The 23,687-nt window shown below is 35.5% G+C and overlaps 1 protein-coding gene across 2 annotated transcripts in view; it reads right to left on the bottom strand.

Moving 5' to 3' along the window:
• LOC144445539 (uncharacterized) overlaps window positions 1-23,687 on the bottom strand; it is a 61,828-nt gene that overhangs the window by 9,764 nt on the left and 28,377 nt on the right. For both annotated transcript variants that reach the window (XM_078135128.1, XM_078135129.1), the window contains 2 exons: window positions 18,394-18,446; window positions 14,977-15,078 (listed from right to left, as the gene is read on the bottom strand). In XM_078135128.1, the coding sequence (XP_077991254.1) occupies window positions 14,977-15,078; window positions 18,394-18,446 (155 nt within the window). The remainder of the gene's footprint in view (window positions 1-14,976; window positions 15,079-18,393; window positions 18,447-23,687) is intronic.

Here is a 23,687-nt window from a genome sequence, read left to right as displayed (position 1 = left end):
TGATTGTTGGTTGAATGCATGAGTGACCTCTGGGGGTGAGGGAGTCCTTGGGGTTTTCCCCCTGGCAGATCTGCAGTTTTTGCTTCTAATACGGCAATGTTTAGGTTATTCATAGCCTTTGAGGTAATATTTCCAAGCTTCAAATAGCTAACGTAAGTGTAAGTTTTATAATAATATATATAATAATAATGACTTTTATTATCAAAATGCTTTAAAATACACCGACAAACGGGTAACCCTGTTAGGACCAGCCTAATCTACCCAGGGGCCCAAGCAAGTTAAGCACAAAAATACACCGACAAACGGGTAACCCTGTTAGGAGCAGCCTAATCTACCCAGGGGCCCAAGCAAGTTAAGCACAAAAATACACCGACAAACGGGTAACCCTGTTAGGAGCAGCCTAATCTACCCAGGGGCCCAAGCAAGTTAAGCACAAAAATACACCGACAAACGGGTAACCCTGTTAGGACCAGCCTAATCTACCCAGGGGCCCAAGCAAGTTAAGCACAAAAATACACCGACAAACGGGTAACCCTGTTAGGAGCAGCCTAATCTACCCAGGGGCCCAAACAAGTTAAGCACAAAAATAAAGGGAAAGTAGACCACACTCGGAAAAGGCCAAACGGTACATCAAAGACAATACAAAAAAATACAAATACATCTACAATGACTAAAAGAAACAACTTGACACAAAAACCTTATAATCATTCCAAAATGTGACACTTTAAAAGTTTTTTAAATACATTAATATTTTCAGTCTTTCTTATTAAAGTTGGAAGTTCATTCCATAATTTGGTTGCCTCATAAGAAAAAGAGTGAGTGAAGCGTTGACAGTTGGGAGTACGTAGAACGAAAAGGTCATTAGAACATGTACGAGTAAATATTTATTAAAAAGGAACCTTTTACCTAAAGGTAAAATATCAATTTTTTTAAAAAGATCAATACTACTAGTGTTTTGCAATTGTATTTCCCTAGTACTGATGTTTAAGATATGTCTGACGGCTTGTTTTTGTAGTTTGTAAAGATTATCAATATCACCTTTTCTGGCATGGGACCAGATGTTACAACATGTATCAAAGTGAGGCTGAATATGACTGAGATAAAATAATCTTCTAGTATGTACATCGAGAAACCTTGAAATATAGCGTAGTGCAGCAATATTAGTTGAAATTCTTTTACAAATATAGTCACAATGGTTGGCCGAGGATAGAGCTGAATCTATAAAGAGACCTAGAGATTTTTCTACATTGGAAAGTGAGATTGGAATATTATTAAAAAGAGGGGAGAAGCTGTCATGCATAGTAGAATTCTTTTTGGGTGGAATTAACATGGCTTTAGTCTTATTAGTGTTAAGAATCGTGTGATTTTGGTTGCACCAGTGATGAAGTTTGTCAAGGTCATTATTGATTGTCTGATTAATTTGAGAAACTGAAGAAGATGAATAAAGCAAGGAAGAGTCATAAGCATAAGTGGTGATATGATTTTAGTAAAAACTTCTCTGAATAGTCTCAAAATTGACTTTTCAGAGTTAAAAGAGACCCCCTAGGACCCCCTCCCCCCACATGAGGTGTACACATCCTAGTCTCAAGATCTTCCCCCTACCTCTTACTGTCAAGATCTTATCAAACTATATTTCAAAAATATTTCAACCTTATGTAGTTGCATTGACTAAAAATGTGTCATTTTGTTTAATTACTGCCCAATACCTTTGGCGAGTACGTCTGACACCCCTGCAAAGTAATGGTGTGTACAGTTTCTCATCACGCATGCTCAGTCACTTAGTCTGCACTGTCCAACTGAAGTTTACACGTCGCAGTAGTTGGCCAATAGTTTGAGCCAAATTTCTGAATGTAGTGTTCAGTTGGGACAGGTTTCCTTTTTTTTTTTAGATCTTTCACGATATCTCCCAACCTCACAGTCGGTTTCAGCCAGTTTATTTGCATCAATATGTTGTTCCTGGACAGGGATGAGCAATAGTCAGATGTTCAGGATTCGGAAGCAGCCAAGGTTGACGATTGATGGTCAAGTTACGATCGAACCAAAGATTTTCGCTGAATTAGGAGCGAAGCCAGAGTTAATGCGACCTAAGAAGCCAACCCAGATTAGAAGACAAGGGACCAAAGTTCAAGGGCAGCTCGACGAATTATTGGGTCAAATGCAAGTGTTAACCAGTCAGTTATACGCCTTCATGAACATTTCCCGCCAGAAGAGTGACGTCACTATATATGGAGCCAGTCGTTCAGTCGCATGGCGGACACAACAGCAGCTGATCAACGATGGCGTGACAGTGTCCTTTTAAGGACAAAGTACCCAGAGACCAAATGAAAGATGTCTGGTCGTAGTTACCCATAGTGTGCCTAATATTAGCAGTTCCGTTCATTTTCGTTCTGAGTCATGTTACCTGTGTTACCGCCGTATACCGTTCGTATGCCATACGTGTGTTGCCTTTGATGATTTGAGCAATGCACTCATTTTATTAACCCTTTGTCAAAGTTTCTGTCAGTACGCTACTTGGCTGTGCCAGTTCGTATCTTCTTCTTGCCAGGTGGCAATATTTTGTAGTCGAACTTTCCTTTACAAGTTGTGGATTACAATAGATAAAAATATAGAGAAGTTCTAGTTTACTTTACAAATACAGCCTAGTGTAGATTACTATAATACAGGGATGGACTAGTTGAAGTTTTTTCTAGATACAAATATAGACAAGTTGTAATTTACCATACATACAAGTATAGTCTAGGTTTAGTTTACTGTGCATATGAGTGTAAACTGTTTGTACTTTACATGTCTACATACAAGTATAGAAAAATTGTACTTTACGGTCGATACAAATTTACACAAGTTATATTTTACTGCAGATACAGGTATAGAATAGTTGTGATTTACTGTACATTCACGCATAGGCCATTTGTAATTTACTGCAGATGCAAGTATACATGTATAGACCTGTGTTAACTATAGATAAAAGTATAGACTAGTTTTAATGTACTGTAGACAAAAGTATAGACTATATGTACTCTACTTCAGGTACAAATATAGACTTGTAGTAGTTTACTCTAAAACATGTAGAGACTAGTTGTAGTTTATTGTATATTCAAATACAGCCTATTTACAGTTTATTATCTACAATTATACATAAATGTATAAAAACGTACTTTAATATCAATACAAGCAGACAATGCTGTGGATACAAATATAGACGAATTGTACTTTACTGTAGCCACAAGTATAGACTAGTTGTAGTGTATTGTAGATACAAGTATAGACTAGTAGTTTACTGTTGATTCAGGTATAGACACATTGTAGTTTATTGCAGATACAAGTACATGTTTTGTATAGATAAAATGTAATTTATTGTACATGTACTTGTAGATGCTAGTATCGATAAGCATTAGTTTACTATTGATATAGGTATAGACTAGTAGTAGTTTACTGTAGATACTAGTATAGACTAGTTGTAGTTTACTCTAGATACTGGTATAGACTAGTAGTAGTTTACTCTAGATACTAGTATAGACTAGTTGTAGTTTACTGTAGATACTAGTATAGACTAGTAGTAGTTTACTGTAGATACTGGTATAGACTAGTAGTAGTTTACTCTAGATACTAGTATAGACTAGTTGTAGTTTACTGTAGATACTAGTATAGACTAGTAGTAGTTTACTGTAGATACTAGTATAGACTAGTTGTAGTTTACTCTAGATACTAGTATAGACTAGTTGTAGTTTACTATTGATATAGGTATAGACTAGTAGTAGTTTACTGTAGATACTAGTATAGACTAGTAGTAGTTTACTCTAGATACTAGTATAGACTAGTTGTAGTTTACTATTGATATAGGTATAGACTAGTAGTAGTTTACTGTAGATACTAGTATAGACTAGTTGTAGTTTACTGTAGATACTAGTATAGACTAGTTGTAGTTTACTGTAGATACTAGTATAGACTAGTTGTAGTTTACTGTAGATACAAGTACATTTTGTATAGACTAGTTGTAGTTTACTGTAGATACAAGTATAGACTAGTTGTAGTTTACTGTAGATACTGGTATCAATAAGTTGTAGTTTACTTTTGATGCAAGTATAGACTAGTTGTAGTTTACTGTATATGCTAGTATAGACTAGTTGTAGTTTACTGTATATGCTAGTATAGACAAGTTGTAGTTTACTGTAGATACTGGTATAGACTAGTTGTAGTTTACTTTATATGCTAGTATAGACAAGTTGTAGTTTACTGTATATGCTAGTATAGACTAGTTGTAGTTTACTGTAGATACTGGTATAGACTAGTTGTAGTTTACTGTATATGCTAGTATAGACAAGTTGTAGTTTACTGTATATGCTAGTATAGACTAGTTGTAGTTTACTGTAGATACTGGTATAGACTAGTTGTAGTTTACTTTATATGCTAGTATAGACAAGTTGTAGTTTACTGTAGATACTGGTATAGACTAGTTGTAGTTTACTGTAGATACTGGTACAGACAAGTTGTAGTTTACTGTAGATACAAGTATAGACTAGTTGTAGTTTACTGTAGATACTGGTATAGTCAAGTTGTAGTTTACTGTAGATACTGGTAATAGTTGTAGTTTACTGTAGATACTGGTATAGTCAAGTTGTAGTTTACTGTAGATACTGGTATAGTCAAGTTGTAGTTTACTGTAGATACTGGTATAGTCAAGTTGTAGTTTACTTTAGATACTAGTATAGTCAAGTTGTGGATTACTGTAGATACTGGTATAGTCAAGTTGTAGTTTACTGCAGATACTAGTATAGTCAAGTTGTAGTTTACTGCAGATACTAGTATAGACTAGTTGTAGTTTACTGTAGATACTGGTATAGTCAAGTTGTGGATTACTGTAGATACTGGTATAGTCAAGTTGTAGTTTACTGTAGATACTGGTATAGACTAGTTGTGGTTTACTGTATATGCTAGTATAGACAAGTTGTAGTTTACTGTAGATACTAGTATAGACTAGTTGTAGGTTACTGTAGATACTGGTATCAATAAGTTGTAGTTTACTTTTGATGCAAGTATAGACTAGTTGTAGTTTACTGTATATGCTAGTATAGTCAAGTTGTAGTTTACTGTAGATACAAGTATAGACTAGTTGTGGTTTACTGTATATGCTAGTATAGACAAGTTGTAGTTTACTGTATATGCTAGTATAGACTAGTTGTAGGTTACTGTAGATACTGGTATCAATAAGTTGTAGTTTACTTTTGATGCAAGTATAGTCAAGTTGTAGGTTACTGTAGATACTAGTATAGTCAAGTTGTAGTTTACTGTAGATACTGGTATAGACTAGTTGTAGGTTACTGTAGATACTGGTATAGACTAGTTGTGGTTTACTGTAGATACTAGTATAGTCAAGTTGTAGTTTACTGTAGATACTGGTATAGTCAAGTTGTAGTTTACTGTAGATACTGGTATAGTCAAGTTGTAGTTTACTGTAGATACTGGTATAGTCAAGTTGTAGGTTACTGTAGATACTGGTATAGACTAGTTGTGGTTTACTGTAGATACTAGTATAGTCAAGTTGTAGTTTACTGTAGATACTAGTATAGTCAAGTTGTAGTTTACTGTAGATACTGGTATAGTCAAGTTGTAGTTTACTGTAGATACTGGTATAGTCAAGTTGTAGGTTACTGTAGATACTAGTATAGTCAAGTTGTAGTTTACTGTAGATACTAGTATAGTCAAGTTGTAGTTTACTGTAGATACTGGTATAGTCAAGTTGTGGGTTACTGTAGATACTGGTATAGTCAAGTTGTAGTTTACTGTAGATACTGGTATAGACTAGTTGTGGTTTACTGTATATGCTAGTATAGACAAGTTGTAGTTTACTGTATATGCTAGTATAGACTAGTTGTAGGTTACTGTAGATACTGGTATCAATAAGTTGTAGTTTACTTTTGATGCAAGTATACACTAATTGTAGTTTACTGTATATGCTAGTATAGTCAAGTTGTAGGTTACTGTAGATACTGGTATCAATAAGTTGTAGTTTAATTTTGATACAAGTATACACTAATTGTAGTTTACTGTAGATACTAGTATAGTCAAGTTACATGTTACATGTTACATGTTACATGCGCGGGTCATCATGTTTTAGAATTAAGTGATGGGGGGGGGGAGGGGGGGTCAGCCTGGTTTGGTTTTACAGATAGGGGGGTCAGTGACTTTTTGTCGGTCCGATTTAAGAATCCACCGCCAGCGCCAGAGTCAAATGTAGGATCCTGACTGCAATTTACATAACCAATCAAGTTACGTCAAATTAGTTAATCTCAAGTCTAAACAATCTCTCCTAACCAATCCTATATTTGTCCTAATTGACCAATCAAATGAAGGTCAATATCAAATTCAAGCAAATATGTATGGAATGTAGGAAACCTTCATTTCTGTGTGATCTGTAGTTTTTTGTTGGGTGTCAATAAAGTAGGAGTAGCTATCTTTATAGTACTTGGTTGTACAGGCATCATTCCTTTTCAGAACCCCTTTCTAGACAATTCCCTTACCCCATAGTAAGCTGACCCTGAATATGCTTTTGCTACAAAATCTATGACAGACTATATAATTTGCTATCTGATGTCTGCAGTAAAAAAGCTATGTGGGTGTTTCGATAAAACTAGGACCACACATGGTCTCAATGAGTTTTATGGGGCTAATTGTTTACTTTCCAACTGATAACCAACAAGATTAATTGTCTGCTACAACTTAGCAAAACGGACAGTCAAATAATTTCTACAGTAAGTTGACCTTGAATTTTGACTATGACCCTGACCTAGAATCGAAAAGGTCATGTAATCATTGAGTTCCCTGTTCCCTAAAATATATATAAACATACTTTAATCATGATTATATCATTTCTGGGTCGCGAGATGTTTTTAATGTTTTAGTATCCTTCAAAATAATGTTAATGTTACCATGGAAACCATCTCCTGTGAGTTTGCGCAAGAGAGTCCAGAGGGGCAACATCAGTTTTCTGAAGGCCCTGATGTTACTCTAACCAAATATACTTCCAAAATTTGTACTTCAAGCCGGGCAATTTTTTTCCAAAATTTCAGCCTTGACCTATTAGAGGTCACCAAAAATAATTTTTTTCTTCAAAATTTTGAATAAAAACGTCATTTACGTAACGAAATTTCGCGTTATGAATAACTGAATACATTCAGCCCTTGCATCTCTATGTTTATGTACGGATGCCACGTGTTGCGGAACATTGCGATTTCTCAACTCAACTTGACCATTTAAGAATGTTACTGTAATGTACTGACAAACATACTAGTAAAAAAAAAGTAGTTTATTCTTTTAGAACATGTAAAAACAAATACCCATTTATCGATGACATAAAAGTCAAAACCGTACTTCGACAACCCGGAAATTCAACTGCACTTCCCAAGGCCCTAGTATTGCCATGTGTGAGCTTGTAGTATGTCGACTCGTGCGCCAAACTTGTAACAATTTCTAATCGTGGTTGGTGATCAGGCTGGTGATGCTTTGATACTCGCTACAATGTTACGATAATCTTGCTGACAGACCTACTGTTAACCCCCAGGACTGTTACAATATTATGTCGCTGAAATGACGACTAGATTCAGAGTAGCAATAGCCAAGATCGAAACAAACATTGTGGCGCCCATTCAACTATGCATAGGCACGGTCTGTGGGCAAAGTGTCTCGCGGAACGATCAGTTGACTGTCTGGGTTTAATCAGCATGATTCACCATGGTGGCAAACGACTTTGACTATATCGCCATTTCATATTTAAGAGACTCAGTGTAGTGAATCATATGAATGGGTGGCTCAAGCACAGACATGTCAATCGTCAATATTAATCGATCACGATCATTTTCCAGGGTTTTCCAGGGGTAGGGAGCATTTTTCCAGGGTTTTCCAGGGAGGGTTTGAAATTCCAGGGTTTTCCAGGACCGTGTGACCCGACCCCGAGTTTATTCTTTTATTCCATGATGATTGGTACATATTTTTAAAGAGGGCCACACTAAGCCAACTTTGTAGCCACTGCAAGACAGTTTCCTGATGAGCATCAATTGTAAATTGACCCTGGTGACTTAGACATCAGAGTATGGTCTAAAATTGGGTATGGATATTTGGTCAAAATTGGTCTGAAATGGTGGTGTCTGGAGTAATTGGCAGTGTTGGAAGCATATCCTTAACACGGTTACAGGTCGTTTCGCCCCATAACCAGTTCGCCCCATTGCCAGTTCGCACCTACCATGGATGTATTAGTGAGTCTCACTAATACATCCATGCACCTACTTAGTCGTTTCGCCCCAGCGGTTTGGTCATTTCGCCCCATAGGTTTGGTCATTTCGCCCCATGTGGTAAACAATGGTTATGGGTTAGAATACACAGTTTTGAGACAGTGCTTTCCCACGATCGAAACATTACGGCCACATTCGTAAAACAAATTACGGTATTTTTTCAGTTTACTACGTAGTATCTCCTGTTACTAAACCAAGTAATGATGAAAACCACTGACACGTGCCGTGTTTATAGGTCAACTTGAAGTTGAAGTAGAACCTTAGTCCATGAGTACGACGGGACGATCATTCCGACTTTTTTGCAATTTTCATTACATGTACATGTAACTTGTCTTCAATTTCATGATGTTGCCTATTCTGAAGCAAGTTTGCTTGAAGTTTTACCGCGATCTGGTCGATTGATACACAACCTCGCATCAAAACCATGTACAACCCGTTTACGTTTCAAGGCGAATGGGTAGCGAGAATTTGTTCACTTTATCTGATAGATGCGTTGCCGACCATTTACAATGGTTTCGGGTTTTTGCGAACGATGCCGAGTTTGGTGGTCTTTCGTACTAATTCACGGAAACTAACGAAATGCAAACGTTGGTCACTCCACTACACATGCTACATAAGCCTGACAAGAGACATCGTACTAAGATATGATAAACAGGGTTTTGCCGTCATCACGCGGATCTATTATCAGGGAAGGATATAGAACAGAAACGTATTAACACCTTTGTCACATATTGTTCTGGCCCATTAACGCTTTTTCTTTTTGGTCTTTTAACAAGAAGTAAAACACCGATAACGTCGACGCATTTTCTTTTAGGTCTTTTACAACCAGACGTAGAACACCGATTGCATCGATTTCAAACCTCATGTGTTTCTTGTTCCGCAAAAAGCCTCACTTGCTTTTTTAGTTCAAAATAAAGTTTGAAACATGAGCTTTGTGGAGTTCCTCGGAAAGATTTATAAGCGTACAGATGTGTATCAATACCCAATCACACCTTGTAACAAAAGGGGTTATGAATTTATGTATCCTTTATATGTGCTTGTACACAATTCGATTCAATTCTTTATTTACTTTGAGCAATTTCTGCTCATCAGTTACAGAACTAGAAAAACAAAAATCGTCACAAAGAAAACGTGGTGGAGAATGTACTAAATACAAATTACATTAATATATGCACAGAACGTAGGATGCCTGCTTGTTTTAAATATCTACCTAAATTGCAAAGCTGCTTTACATTTTCCATGGACAGTAGTTGTACAAGTTTAAAGACGGATGTTTTTTTCCAATAATATGGCTTAATAAAACGGACTCGTAATTCTCTATATAATGGGCATTTAAGTATAAAATGAAATTCGTCCTCGACATCTTTATTACAGTGTGGACAATTTCTCATACGCCTTAGTGTACCATGATAACGCCCAGTTTCTATAGTTAAATTATGGGACGAGAGACGGTATTTGGAAATCAATTTCTTATACAAACTTGGTATCGGCTTACCCAAATAATATTGCAAACGGAATGTATGATTCAAGTAATATACTACTATTTACAAAATACACATTTTGGCGATTCATCAATTTGTGCAGCAAGGCTCTGTTGCGCTTGATCAAAAATCCTTTGCTTAATAACCACAAGATACTTTTTATCCAGACACTGATTAGACCAAATACTGCCGAAACCTAAAGACAGTAACTCCTGTTTAATATGGAATAACCAATTTACCTCGTTACCATTTTCTACTCTATCAACAACCTTTCAAAATACAATTGTTTGTGTCTAATAATTTACAACAGTAGCTTATCATAATGGTACATTCTAGTATATTTCATTGGATCAACTATTTCAAGGATTTGACCATTGTAGACCCATTGCTCAAAATTTCTCACCCTACCACCCTTCCTGAAAACCATGACCTTTGTTTTTCGAATATTTACTTCAAGGTCCCATTCACGGGAATAATTACAAAGATAGTCCAACTGGCTAAATTTGCAGCCCTTCAACACTTTCAGAAAATAGTACCAAATCGTCAGCATACATTAAAAGAAAAAGACTCAAGGATTTACAATCAAAGGGAATACAATCATTAGTCAAAAATCCCATTTCCAAGTCATTAATATACAATGAAAATAGAATAGGAGACAATGCTTCTCCTTGCATTAACCCAAGAGTACTAGAGAAAAAATATGACTGGAAGCCATTGACTGTGACACAAGACCTGACATTTAAGTACATCGACCGAATTATTTTCAAGATTTTTCCCCTTATACCTATTTTTGATAGTTTATACCACAATTTGTATCGATTTATAGAGTCAAAAGCCTTCTTGAAGTCTATAAATGCACAATATAAACGTTTTCTATTTGACAAAGATTTAGCAATAAAATTGTTCAAAGCAAATATTGCATCCACAGTACTCAAACTAGGCATAAGCCAAACTGGGCATCGGTAATAACATCTTGGTTCGATGACAATGTAAACAAACGTTGATTAATTACCGGTGTGAAAAGTTTACCTAAATGACTTACTAAACTAATACCACGATAATTGCTGGGATCTTTGGCATCACCCTTTTTAAATATTGGCACAATTACTGCTGATGACCAACTTTCTGGAAAAAAACCTTTATCTAACACAAAGTTAAAGATCTTAACTAAAATTGGGACAAGAAAATCTTTACATTCAATGAAAAATTCATTCATAACACAGTCTGGCCCATGACTCTTCCCACGTTTTAACTTGCCAATAGCATTCTCTAACTCGTCCTGTGTAATATTGACCTCAAGTTCATCAAATACAATGTTGTGTTCATCGATATCATATTCTTCCGCAGTCTCAATGTCAACTATAGACGACTGTAGTTGTTTGAAGTACTCTGAGAGCGTCCCCAAATTAACACCTATACTACCCTTCTTGGAACGAGAGAATCTTTTAAACAATTCTTTGGGATTGTGTTTTTTCAAATGAGCTAGCATATCTCCTTCAGTACGCAAATAATATCACTTACGCTTAGCTTCTAAAAATTTATATTTTCGTTTCTTTTCGTTCAAAAAAGTGTGGTGCTCAGTAGTCTTACTCCTGTTGAATTGAGTGCACGTTTCTACTCTCTGTAATATCGCTTTTAGCTCATCATTAAACCAAGGTTTGTCAGGTACATTACAAGACGATATATTTACATCAAATGTATGAACATTGCCATCGGGTGTTCGAGATCGGGTAGCATAGGATTTACAGAAAGGAGTGAATACCCCACTCAGCACACTAGTGAAATTATCAATGTTACTATTCATGGTAGTTTGTGAAACAATCTCAGCTTCATTGAAAGAAGTGTGAATTTTATCGAGATTCACTCGTACTGCCTCACGACATTGTGGTGCAAGATTAGAGTTCCAATGGTACACTTCTCGAACTTTCCCTGTACTGAGTTTCATGTTCTCTACTTGTGGATACAAATAGCTGACTGCCAATTCCACATGTAGGGGCGCATGGTCAGAATATTCATTAAAGTTACACACAATAAATTTACTAACAATAGGGAAAAATGCTGGTGGGGTCAACACATAGTCAATTACACTCATTCCACGTGCCCCATTGAATGTAAAGTCATTGCTAATGCCACCTGTATGTCTACCATTCAAAATCCGCAAACCAGTTGACTTGCATAAATTAATTAATTAACCTAGTTCCATACTCATTAGTTCCTGTGTCAGGATTTACACGTGTAGATAAAGTTACGTCACTGTGGTACGTAAAGACATCTCTGGGGTTGACTGTATCATGCAAATTATCGTACCTTATGAAATCATCGCACGTTCTAGTTCGACTATTTGTATCGCCAATAACAATAACTTTGCCAGAAGTTTGAAAAGTTGCAATTTGGTTTTCAAGTTCGTAGAAAATATCACAGTCATAATACATATAGAAAGTTGAGCCAGTTGGTGGTAAATATACAAATGCGCAATAAATATCCTTAGCATCTTGGCATAAGACTTGATCTAATTTTAGCCATATAATTGTATCAAAATATACATTACACAAGGAAATGAAAGGAATAAACTCGTCCCTAATCAAAATGATAGATCCTCCACCCTGTTTTGATTTTACTTTTAGCCTAGGGAAAACAAAAGATTTGAAACCATCCGTTTGCAATTCATAATCCTTGTCTGTCCAGCATTCAGACAGAAATATCAGGTCATATGTCCGTATGAAATTTCTAAAAGCTGTGTCAAGCCATTTACTTGCAAACCCTCTGTTAACATTCCATGAAATAATTTACAAAGTCACGAAGCTTAGGTGAGGGCAGAACATTCCCCAACAAATCCTATTCTGTGTCCCGCGTACTAGAAATAGGAGCAGTATACAACACCCCATCAATATATAGCTTATCCTTTACTAACGTCAGAAACGCAGATACTTCGTAACATTCACGCGATGTACACGAGGGTCTTGTGTATATTTTATACCATAAAATAATATTGTAACAATGTTATGACATTTTAGCCTTCGATCAACAGAAACTGTTTTACTACGGCTAGACCCACTTGGCCAATCAGATGCCCGGATTTCAGGCGATGTATAGCTATAACCCACTCATTCTCAGCACTCAATTTGCATGCATCAAAACTACTCAAGACTTGGATACAATTTAACGACACTATTTATTCCCGACCAAACACTTTACCACGTCATATGACAAGCACTGTTTCCTTTGAACCATTTAAATTCAAATGAAAATATCATTTCTTGCAAGAACGTTCCAAACATACTGTATTAATGCGTAGCTGAAAATTTAAATTTTGATACAAAGACTTCGCTTGAACCAATCACGCCGTAGTATAAGCTCAGACCATAATAAGAATTCGTATTATGGTCTGTCTAATACTTACTGAATGAACAATTATTGACTAAGAAACAGTTTACAGTGAAAGAAAAAAAGATTATTTTATTGACTGAGAAACAGTTCACAGTGAATGAAAAAAAAGATTATTTTATTGACTGAGAAACAGTTTACAGTGAATGGACAAAAGAAAACAGTTTAACTATTTACAATTTCATCTTTACAATCCAAATGAACAAAAGAAAGAAGTTTTACAACTTTTACTATTTACATCACTACAATCCAAATTAACAAAACAAATCATTGTTCGATTGGTTTCACATTGTTACTAGACGGGTCCGTTTAAGTAAGCACATCCTTTGAGAAGTTGATTTGCTGTTTTCGTTCCGTTATTATATGCGTCCCATAGTGCGAATATCTTTTGTTGTAATTTCACGTACTTCTTCCTATGTTGCCGTGTGAGTTTGCCGTCCGAAACGAGACGAATGTTCATTTCTGTAATGCGAGATTCTTGGTGGAGAAATTCTACAGCGGTACAGCGGAAGAGAGCATCGACCTCCGGCGCGGTCTAAGATCTTACTTCAATCTTTGTTACTTGTATGTGCTTCAATCATAGACAAAATGTCTATGCTGCAATTAACTTTTTTCTTTCAACAACCTCGCCGCTAGTTAGTCTGTTGTCGTCATTCAGTTGTTTGCTACAATGTTTCTAAAGACGTGAGAACGATCCGACAAGGCCACAAAGACACATGTTTGTCCATCATGGCCTATGTCAATGGAGTGTGAATGATTACAACGAATAGAAAAAGCTATGACAGCTATCTATCAATCGACTAAACTACGTTGACATGACATAAAAATTCATACAAACTCGACATCGTTCGCAAAAAAACGAAACCGGCAATGCATCTATCAGATAAAGTGAACAAATACTGATCGAGTTCTCTCTACCCATTCGCCTTGAAACGTAAACGGGTTGTACATGGTTTTGATGCGAGGTTGTGTATCAATCGACCAGAACGCGATAAAACTTCAAGCAAACTTGCTTCAGAATAGGGCGACATCATGAAATTAAAAGACAAGTTACATGTACATGTAATGAAAATTTCAAAAAAGTCGGAATGATCGTCCCGTCGTACTCATGGACTAAGGTTCTACTTCAACTTCAAGTTGACCTATAAACACGGCACGTGTCAGTGGTTTTCATCATTACTCGGTTTAGTAACAGGAGATACTACGTAGTAAACTGAAAAAATACCGTAATTTGTTTTACGAATGTGGCCGTAATGTTTCGATTGTGGGAAAGCACTGTCTCAAAACTGTGTATTCTAACCCATAACCATTGTTTACCACATGGGACAAAACGACCAAACCTATGGGGCGAAACGACCAAACCGCTGGGGCGAAACGACCAAACCTATGGGGCGAAACGACCAAACCGCTGGGGCGAAACGACCAAACCGCTGGGGCGAAACGACCAAACCTATGGGGCGAAACGACCAAACCGCTGGGGCGAAACGACCAAACCGCTGGGGCGAAACGACCAAACTGCTGGGGCAAAACGACCAAATCGCTGGGGCGAAACGACCAAACCTATGGGGCGAAACGACCAAACCGCTGGGGCAAAACGACCAAACCGCTGGGGCGAAACGACCAAACCTATGGGGCGAAACGACCAAACCGCTGGGGCGAAACGACTAAGTAGGTGCGAACTGGCAATGGGGCGAACTGGTTATGGGGCAAAACGACCAGACACCCTTAGCACAGCCGACCAGTCCAGGTAAACCAACCCATGATTTGCATATAAATTAAAATTCATTTATTGAGAATGGATGGAAATGATAATTTAGTATATTTACCTTGGAGATACTAAATTTACTTTTGAACACAACATTTTCATAACTATCTCTGCGAGGTGGTTGCATCTTTGGAAGTCCAACAGACTCCATAACAGCTGATTTCTGTGTGAAGAAATAACTCCTAGTCAATGTTTCATGGGTGGAAACCAACTTGGACACATCTGGTACCACATTAACAGTACATCCAATGATGTACACCAAAGATTCAAAATAAAAACAATGCTTTTTCTTAATCAAGTGACTGCACACTAGCACACTAAGCACACAGGCAAATACTGCAGTGAAATTACCATCAAGATAAATAGAATAGAACAATGAAATAATGAAAGCTCATTTGTGGAAATGCTCATTCTATTTTCATGTTGCACCAAAAAAATACTCAAATTCAAGGTTTACAGGGACGATTAAAAGGGAGCATCACTCCAGGAAAAATGGGCATATTCATAATTTTGGGAGAGTCATTTGTGTAATGTCTTTTAGATGAATGGCTCTACAGTTGTGTGAATGGGTTGATATAGACGCCGGAGAAATTGTTTACTATTTGAATACTTACTATAGAATGATACTTTATTCACATATGTACAGATGGATATAAGGATCAGTTACACTTTGATGAGGAGGTGGTATGTGGATGTGTAAGTCATTAGGACCACTTGGTAGTTGAATGTTTATTTGTCGATACTACAATTTATACCTTCTGTAAGGAAGGTAAGGTTATATATTAGGGATGAAAAGTCTGTGAGTCTGTATGTCAGTCTGTATGTCAGTCTGTATGTATAATGTATTGTATGTATATGTATGTCAGTCTGTATGTATAATGTATTGTATGTATGTATGTATGTATGTATGTATGTATGTCAGTCTGTATGTATAATGTATTGTATGTATGTATGTATGTATGTATGTATGTATGTCAGTCTGTATGTCAGTCTGTATGTATAATGTATTGTATGTATGTATGTATGTATGTATGTATGTATGTATGTATGTATATGTATGTATGTATGTATGTATGTATGTATGTATGTATGTATGTGTGTGTATGTATGTATGTATGTGTATGTGTGTGTGTATGTGTGTGTGTATGTATGTATGTATGTATGTATGTATGTATGTATGTATGATTCTGGCATTTGAGAGTCAGTGATATTGATTGTGGCATGCCACAATCAATATCATTGACTCTCAACTACCACAATGGATGTCACCTACTCTCAACTACCACAATGGATGTCACCGACTCTCAACTACCACAATTGATGTCACCTACTCTCAACTACCACAATGGATGTCACCGACTCTCAACTACCACAATTGATGTCACCTACTCTCAACTACCACAACTGATGTCACCTACTCTCAACTACCACAATTGATGTCACCTACTCTCAACTACCACAATTGATGTCACCGACTCTCAACTACCACAATTGATGTCACCGACTCTCAACTACCACAATTGATGTCATCGACTCTCAACTACCACAATTGATGTCACCGACTCTCAACTACCATAATTGATGTCACCTACTCTCAACTACCACAATTGATGTCACCTACTCTCAACTACCATAATTGATGTCACCTACTCTCAACTACCATAATTGATGTCACCTACTCTCAACTACCACAATTGATGTCACCTACTCTCAACTACCATAATTGATGTCATCGACTCTCAACTACCACAATTGATGTCACCTACTCTCAACTACCACAATTGATGTCACCTACTCTCAACTACCACAATTGATGTCACCTACTCTCAACTACCACAATGGATGTCACCGACTCTCAACTACCATAATTGATGTCACCTACTCTCAACTACCACAATGGATGTCACCGACTCTCAACTACCACAATTGATGTCACCGACTCTCAACTACCATAATTGATGTCACCGACTCTCAACTACCACAATTGATGTCACCTACTCTCAACTACCATAATTGATGTCACCGACTCTCAACTACCACAATTGATGTCACCTACTCTCAACTACCACAATTGATGTCACCTACTCTCAACTACCACAATTGATGTCACCTACTCTCAACTACCACAATTGATGTCACCTACTCTCAACTACCACAATTGATGTCACCTACTCTCAACTACCACAATTGATGTCACCGACTCTCAACTACCATAATTGATGTCACCGACTCTCAACTACCACAATTGATGTCACCTACTCTCAACTACCACAATTGATGTCACCTACTCTCAACTACCACAATTGATGTCACCGACTCTCAACTACCACAATTGATGTCACCGACTCTCAACTACCACAATTGATGTCATCGACTCTCAACTACCACAATTGATGTCACCGACTCTCAACTACCACAATTGATGTCACCGACTCTCAACTACCACAATTGATGTCACCTACTCTCAACTACCACAATGGATGTCACCTACTCTCAACTACCACAATTATTGATGTCACCGACTCTCAACTACCACAATTGATGTCACCTACTCTCAACTACCACAATTGATGTCACCGACTCTCAACTACCACAATGGATGTCACCGACTCTCAACTACCACAATGGATGTCACCGACTCTCAACTACCACAACTGATGTCACCGACTCTCAATGTCAATGTTATCATTTTCTGTGTTTGCAAATTTGCTCTATTAATTTATTTTAGTTAAATTTTTTGATGTTGGTTGGACACAAGGAGAGGTGCTCGGCATCTGTTTGTTCATTCCATTCACAGGCTATCTTTTGTTGTTATAGTTGTATTTTTATTGTTTGCTAGTTGCTACTTTTTTGTAATATGTATGATTTTTCTGTCTTGTCAAGTGCCATTGTTAATATTTTTTCATTATTGTGTAAATCACGTTTTGCCTGTGATGAAGAGTAATAAATAAAAAATAATAAAATAAATATACTTCTTTATAATCATGGTGAATAAATTACAGTTCAACGATATTTTTTTTTAAATTATCTGTACCGTCAAACTAAAATCAACGTATATGATACTTGACACAATGATAATAGTAAATTCAAATACCTAGAATATTTCACTCTTTTATCACAACATCTTCAAAATTAAGTGTCCCAAATATTCATTTCCTGGAGCAGCATGGCATTATCCCTTTATGTAAGCAATTCAATGAACCTGGGGATGTTACCAAATTCTAAGAATTTAGAATAGTTGTCTGAAGTCATGGATGCGTTGTGACTTCTGAAAATACTGATGAACAGCCGCCATGGTGGATATCTGGCAATTCCTTTGGTGACCTCCTAGTATTTCTTGGTGCAAAATGAATTCTAGTTATGAACATGAATAGAAGAACCTAGACATTGTTATTAAAACACTTTTAGCAATTTGTCTTGGGTGTGTGCATTTTACAACTAAATTTATCAACAATTCAATATTTTGATTTAACTATACCTTTACTGCCCTGTCTGGAATCACCTTCTGCTGCCTGGCTTGAGCAAGTCCTTCTGTAAAATTGAATTGCACAGAAACAAAGTGATCCTTATAGTTTAAGTAGGAACAGCTATATACATAGTAAGGGACCGGTCAGTTTCTCCAGCCTAGGGGGGGGGGGGGGGGTGGATTCTTAAATCGGACCGACAAAAAGTCACTGACCCCCTATCTGTAAAACCAAAAACAGGCTGACCCCCCCCCCCCCCCCCCCATCACTTAATTCTAAAACATGATGACCCCCCCCCATATATAATATTCGCATGACAGGTATTTTTTTATCGTGACTCAGTGTGGACTGCTTGACTGTCTTGCATCTACTTTATAAGATCCCGGGTTAGCACTATCATATTTATAATTATTGACTACACAGGGTAAATATATTCGAAAAGGAGTTTAATAGCATCTTGGCAGTGAAGGGTAGGAAAGCTTGAGAAGGGAATATGTACATCTCTTATGGGGGTCCTAGGGGTCTCCCCTAGAAGCCCAGGAGGTTTTTAATTCAGACATTTTCAGAAAATAATTTCCAAGCTTTCAAATCAGCACCAACATGTAAAATGCAACTACATAAGGTTGAAATATTTTTGAAATATAGTTTGATAGGATCTTGACAGTAAGAGGTAGGGGGAAGATCTTGAGACTAGGATGTGTACACCTCATGTGGGGGCGGGGTCCTAGGGGGTCTCCCCCTAGAAGCCCTGGAGGTTTTTAACTCTGAAAAGTCAATTTTGAGACTATTCAGACCCTTTCAGACAATAATTTCCTTTATAACTTACACTAAGGGTTGAAATATGTTCTTAAAAAGTTTAAATGGCATCATTATATACATGTAGTAAAGGTCAGCACATCTATAATGGTAGTATCATTGGTAGGAGAGATTTGGAGTTTAAGGCAATTTTAGACTATCTTGGCAAACATTTCAGATCTTGAAAAGACAATATCATATCAAATTAGAATAGGGTGAAAATATTTAAGAAAAGTTTAATACCATTATGACAGTAAAAAGGTTGTTGGTGCATCTGATTGTTGGTTGAATGTATGAGTGACCTCTGGGGGTGAGGGAGTCCTTGGGGGTTTCCCCCTGGCAGATGTGGAGTTTTTGCTTGAGATACTAAGGCAATGTTTAGGTTATTCATAACCTTTGAGGTATTATTTTCAAGCTTCGAAAAGCTAACATAAAACGTTTTTTAATGAGTTTCTCATATCACATAAAATGGACACGTAACATTAGTATATAGGGGCATTAATATTGCATGTATAATAAAGTCACCGGTATGTTAGAGAACTTTAGGTGGTCATACCTAGTGTATAATAGTAACTGGAATCTGATGAGATGTGGTGATTTGTAGTGTCAATAGCATGATGAGTAGAACAATTTAGATTAACTTCATTTATAAACTATCTATGAAAATTACCATTACGAAACCTTCAAGTTCACTTTTGCCCCAAACTGCAATATGAGTGAAGCATTGATTGTGAAACAGCCAAGCATTTACATGACATGTTCTGTAACTAGTGTGGTAGCTAGGTAATACCGGTACATGTACAAGGTATATGAATATATATAGTTAGGTTTGAACTAGAAAGTAATGTTAAAGAATTCATAAAGAAACAGGGACAAGAACAAATATTGACATGTACCACATTTCAGACAAGACTATATGCCATTGTAGAAAGGATTTTTTTCTTCCATCACAATCTAAAACACAATGACCCCCCTCTTCCACAATTTCAAAAACTGGGTGACCCCCCTACCAATCCACCGCCGACCCCCCTACCAATCCACCCCCCCCCCACCCCCCCCCGGCCGAAGAAACTGACTGGTCCCTAATATCAATTCTATGACTGCAGTCTATATACATAGTAATATCAATTCTATGACTGCAGTCTATATACATAGTAATATCAATTCTATGACTGCAGTCAATATACATAATAATATCAATTCTATGACTGCAGTCTATATACATAATAATATCAATTCTATGACTGCAGTCTATATATATAATATCAATTCTATGTCTGCAGTCAATATACATAATAATATCAATTCTATGACTGCAGTCTACATAGTAATATCAATTCTATGACTGCAGTCTATATATATAATAATATCAATTCTATGACTGCAGTCAATATATATAATATCAATTCTATGACTGCAGTCTATATACATAATAATATCAATTCTATGACTGCAGTCTATATACATAATAATATCAATTCTATGACTGCAGTCTATATACATAATAATATCAATTCTATGACTGCAGTCTATATATATAATAATATCAATTCTATGACTGCAGTCGATATACATAGTAATATCAATTCTATGACTGCAGTCTATATACATAGTAATATCAATTCTATGACTGCAGTCAATATATATAATAATATCAATTCTATGACTGCAGTCTATATATATAATAATATCAATTCTATGACTGCAGTCTACATAGTAATATCAATTCTATGACTGCAGTCTATATATATAATAATATCAATTCTATGACTGCAGTCTACATACATAATAATATCAATTCTATGACTGCAGTCTATATACATAATAATATCAATTCTATGACTGCAGTCTATATATATAATAATATCAATTCTATGACTGCAGTCTATATACATAGTAATATCTATTCTATGACTGCAGTCAATATATATAATAATATCAATTCTATGACTGCAGTCTATATACATAATAATATCAATTCTATGACTGCAGTCTATATACATAATAATATCAATTCTATGACTGCAGTCTATATATATAATAATATCAATTCTATGACTGCAGTCTATATACATAATAATATCAATTCTATGACTGCAGTCTATATACATAATAATATCAATTCTATGACTGCAGTCTATATACATAATAATATCAATTCTATGACTGCAGTCTATATATATAATAATATCAATTCTATGACTGCAGTCGATATACATAGTAATATCAATTCTATGACTGCAGTCTATATACATAGTAATATCAATTCTATGACTGCAGTCAATATATATAATAATATCAATTCTATGACTGCAGTCTATATATATAATAATATCAATTCTATGACTGCAGTCTACATAGTAATATCAATTCTATGACTGCAGTCTATATATATAATAATATCAATTCTATGACTGCAGTCTACATACATAATATCAATTCTATGACTGCAGTCTATATACATAATAATATCAATTCTATGACTGCAGTCTATATATATATAATAATATCAATTCTATGACTGCAGTCTATATACATAGTAATATCTATTCTATGACTGCAGTCAATATATATAATAATATCAATTCTATGACTGCAGTCTATATACATAATAATATCAATTCTATGACTGCAGTCTATATACATAATAATATCAATTCTATGACTGCAGTCTATATATATAATAATATCAATTCTATGACTGCAGTCTATATACATAATAATATCAATTCTATGACTGCAGTCTATATACATAATAATATCAATTCTATGACTGCAGTCTATATATATAATAATATCAATTCTATGACTGCAGTCTACATAGTAATATCAATTCTATGACTGCAGTCTATATACATAGTAATATCAATTCTATGACTGCAGTCTATATAAATAATAATATCAATTCTATGACTGCAGTCTATATAGTAATATCAATTCTATGACTGCAGTCTATATACATAGTAATATCAATTCTATGACTGCAGTCTATATATATAATAATATCAATTCCATGACTGCAGTCTATATACACAGTAATATCAATTCTATGACTGCAGTCTATATACATAATAATATCAATTCTATGACTGCATTCTATATACATAGTAATATCAATTCTATGACTGCAGTCTATGTACATAATAATATCAATTCCATGACTGCAGTCAATATACATAATAATATCAATTCTATGACTGCAGTCTACATAGTAATATCAATTCTATGACTGCAGTCTATATACATAATAATATCAATTCTATGACTGCAGTCTATATACATAGTAATATCAATTCTATGACTGCAGTCTATATACATAGTAATATCAATTCTATGACTGCAGTCTATATACATAATAATATCAATTCTATGACTGCAGTCAATATACATAATAATATCAATTCTATGACTGCAGTCTACATAGTAATATCAATTCTATGACTGTAGTCTATATATATAATGATATCAATTCTATGACTGCAGTCTATATATATAATAATATCAATTCTATGACTGCAGTCTACATAGTAATATCAATTCTATGACTGCAGTCTATATACATAATAATATCAATTCTATGACTGCAGTCTATATACATAATAATATCAATTCTATGACTGCAGTCTATATATATAATAATATCAATTCTATGACTGCAGTCTATATACATAATAATATCAATTCTATGACTGCAGTCAATATACATAATAATATCAATTCTATGACTGCAGTCTATATACATAGTAATATCAATTCTATGACTGCAGTCTATATACATAGTAATATCAATTCTATGACTGCAGTCTATATACATAGTAATATCAATTCTATGACTGCAGTCTATATACATAATAATATCAATTCTATGACTGCAGTCTATATACATATCAATTCTATGACTGCGGTCTATATACATAATAATATCAATTCTATGACTGCAGTCTATATACATAATAATATCAATTCAATGACTGCAGTCTATATACATAATAATATCAATTCTATGACTGCAGTCTATATACATAATAATATCAATTCTATGACTGCAGTCTATATACATAGTAATATCAATTCTATGACTGCAGTCTATATACATAGTAATATCAATTCTATGACTGCAGTCTATATACATAGTAATATCAATTCTATGACTGCAGTCTATATACATAATAATATCAATTCTATGACTGCAGTCTATATACATAATAATATCAATTCTATGACTGCAGTCAATATATATAATATTATATTATAGCATTACCAATTCCAGTGAATTTTGTGACGTCATCTCTGTACATTATTACTGATAATGTACTCCGTTATTGGGCATCGCGGCCCCGGAACGAGCATAACAATACACGCTTATGTCCGTAAGGCAATAACGGTGTGGGTATTTAAGAACAGGGAAATTATGGGGTAAACACCATAAGAATTTTTTGATTGAAATTAAAATGAAACAAATTTGTGTTCACAGCAGTTCATTGAAGTGTATATGTGTATGTACGTGTACGTA

Source organism: Glandiceps talaboti, chromosome 14, assembly GCF_964340395.1.
Source record: "Glandiceps talaboti chromosome 14, keGlaTala1.1, whole genome shotgun sequence".
Classification (NCBI taxonomy): Eukaryota; Metazoa; Hemichordata; class Enteropneusta; family Spengelidae; genus Glandiceps; species Glandiceps talaboti.
The sequence above is the reverse complement of the archived record's forward strand: the minus strand, read 5'-3'. Positions and strand labels throughout refer to the sequence as shown.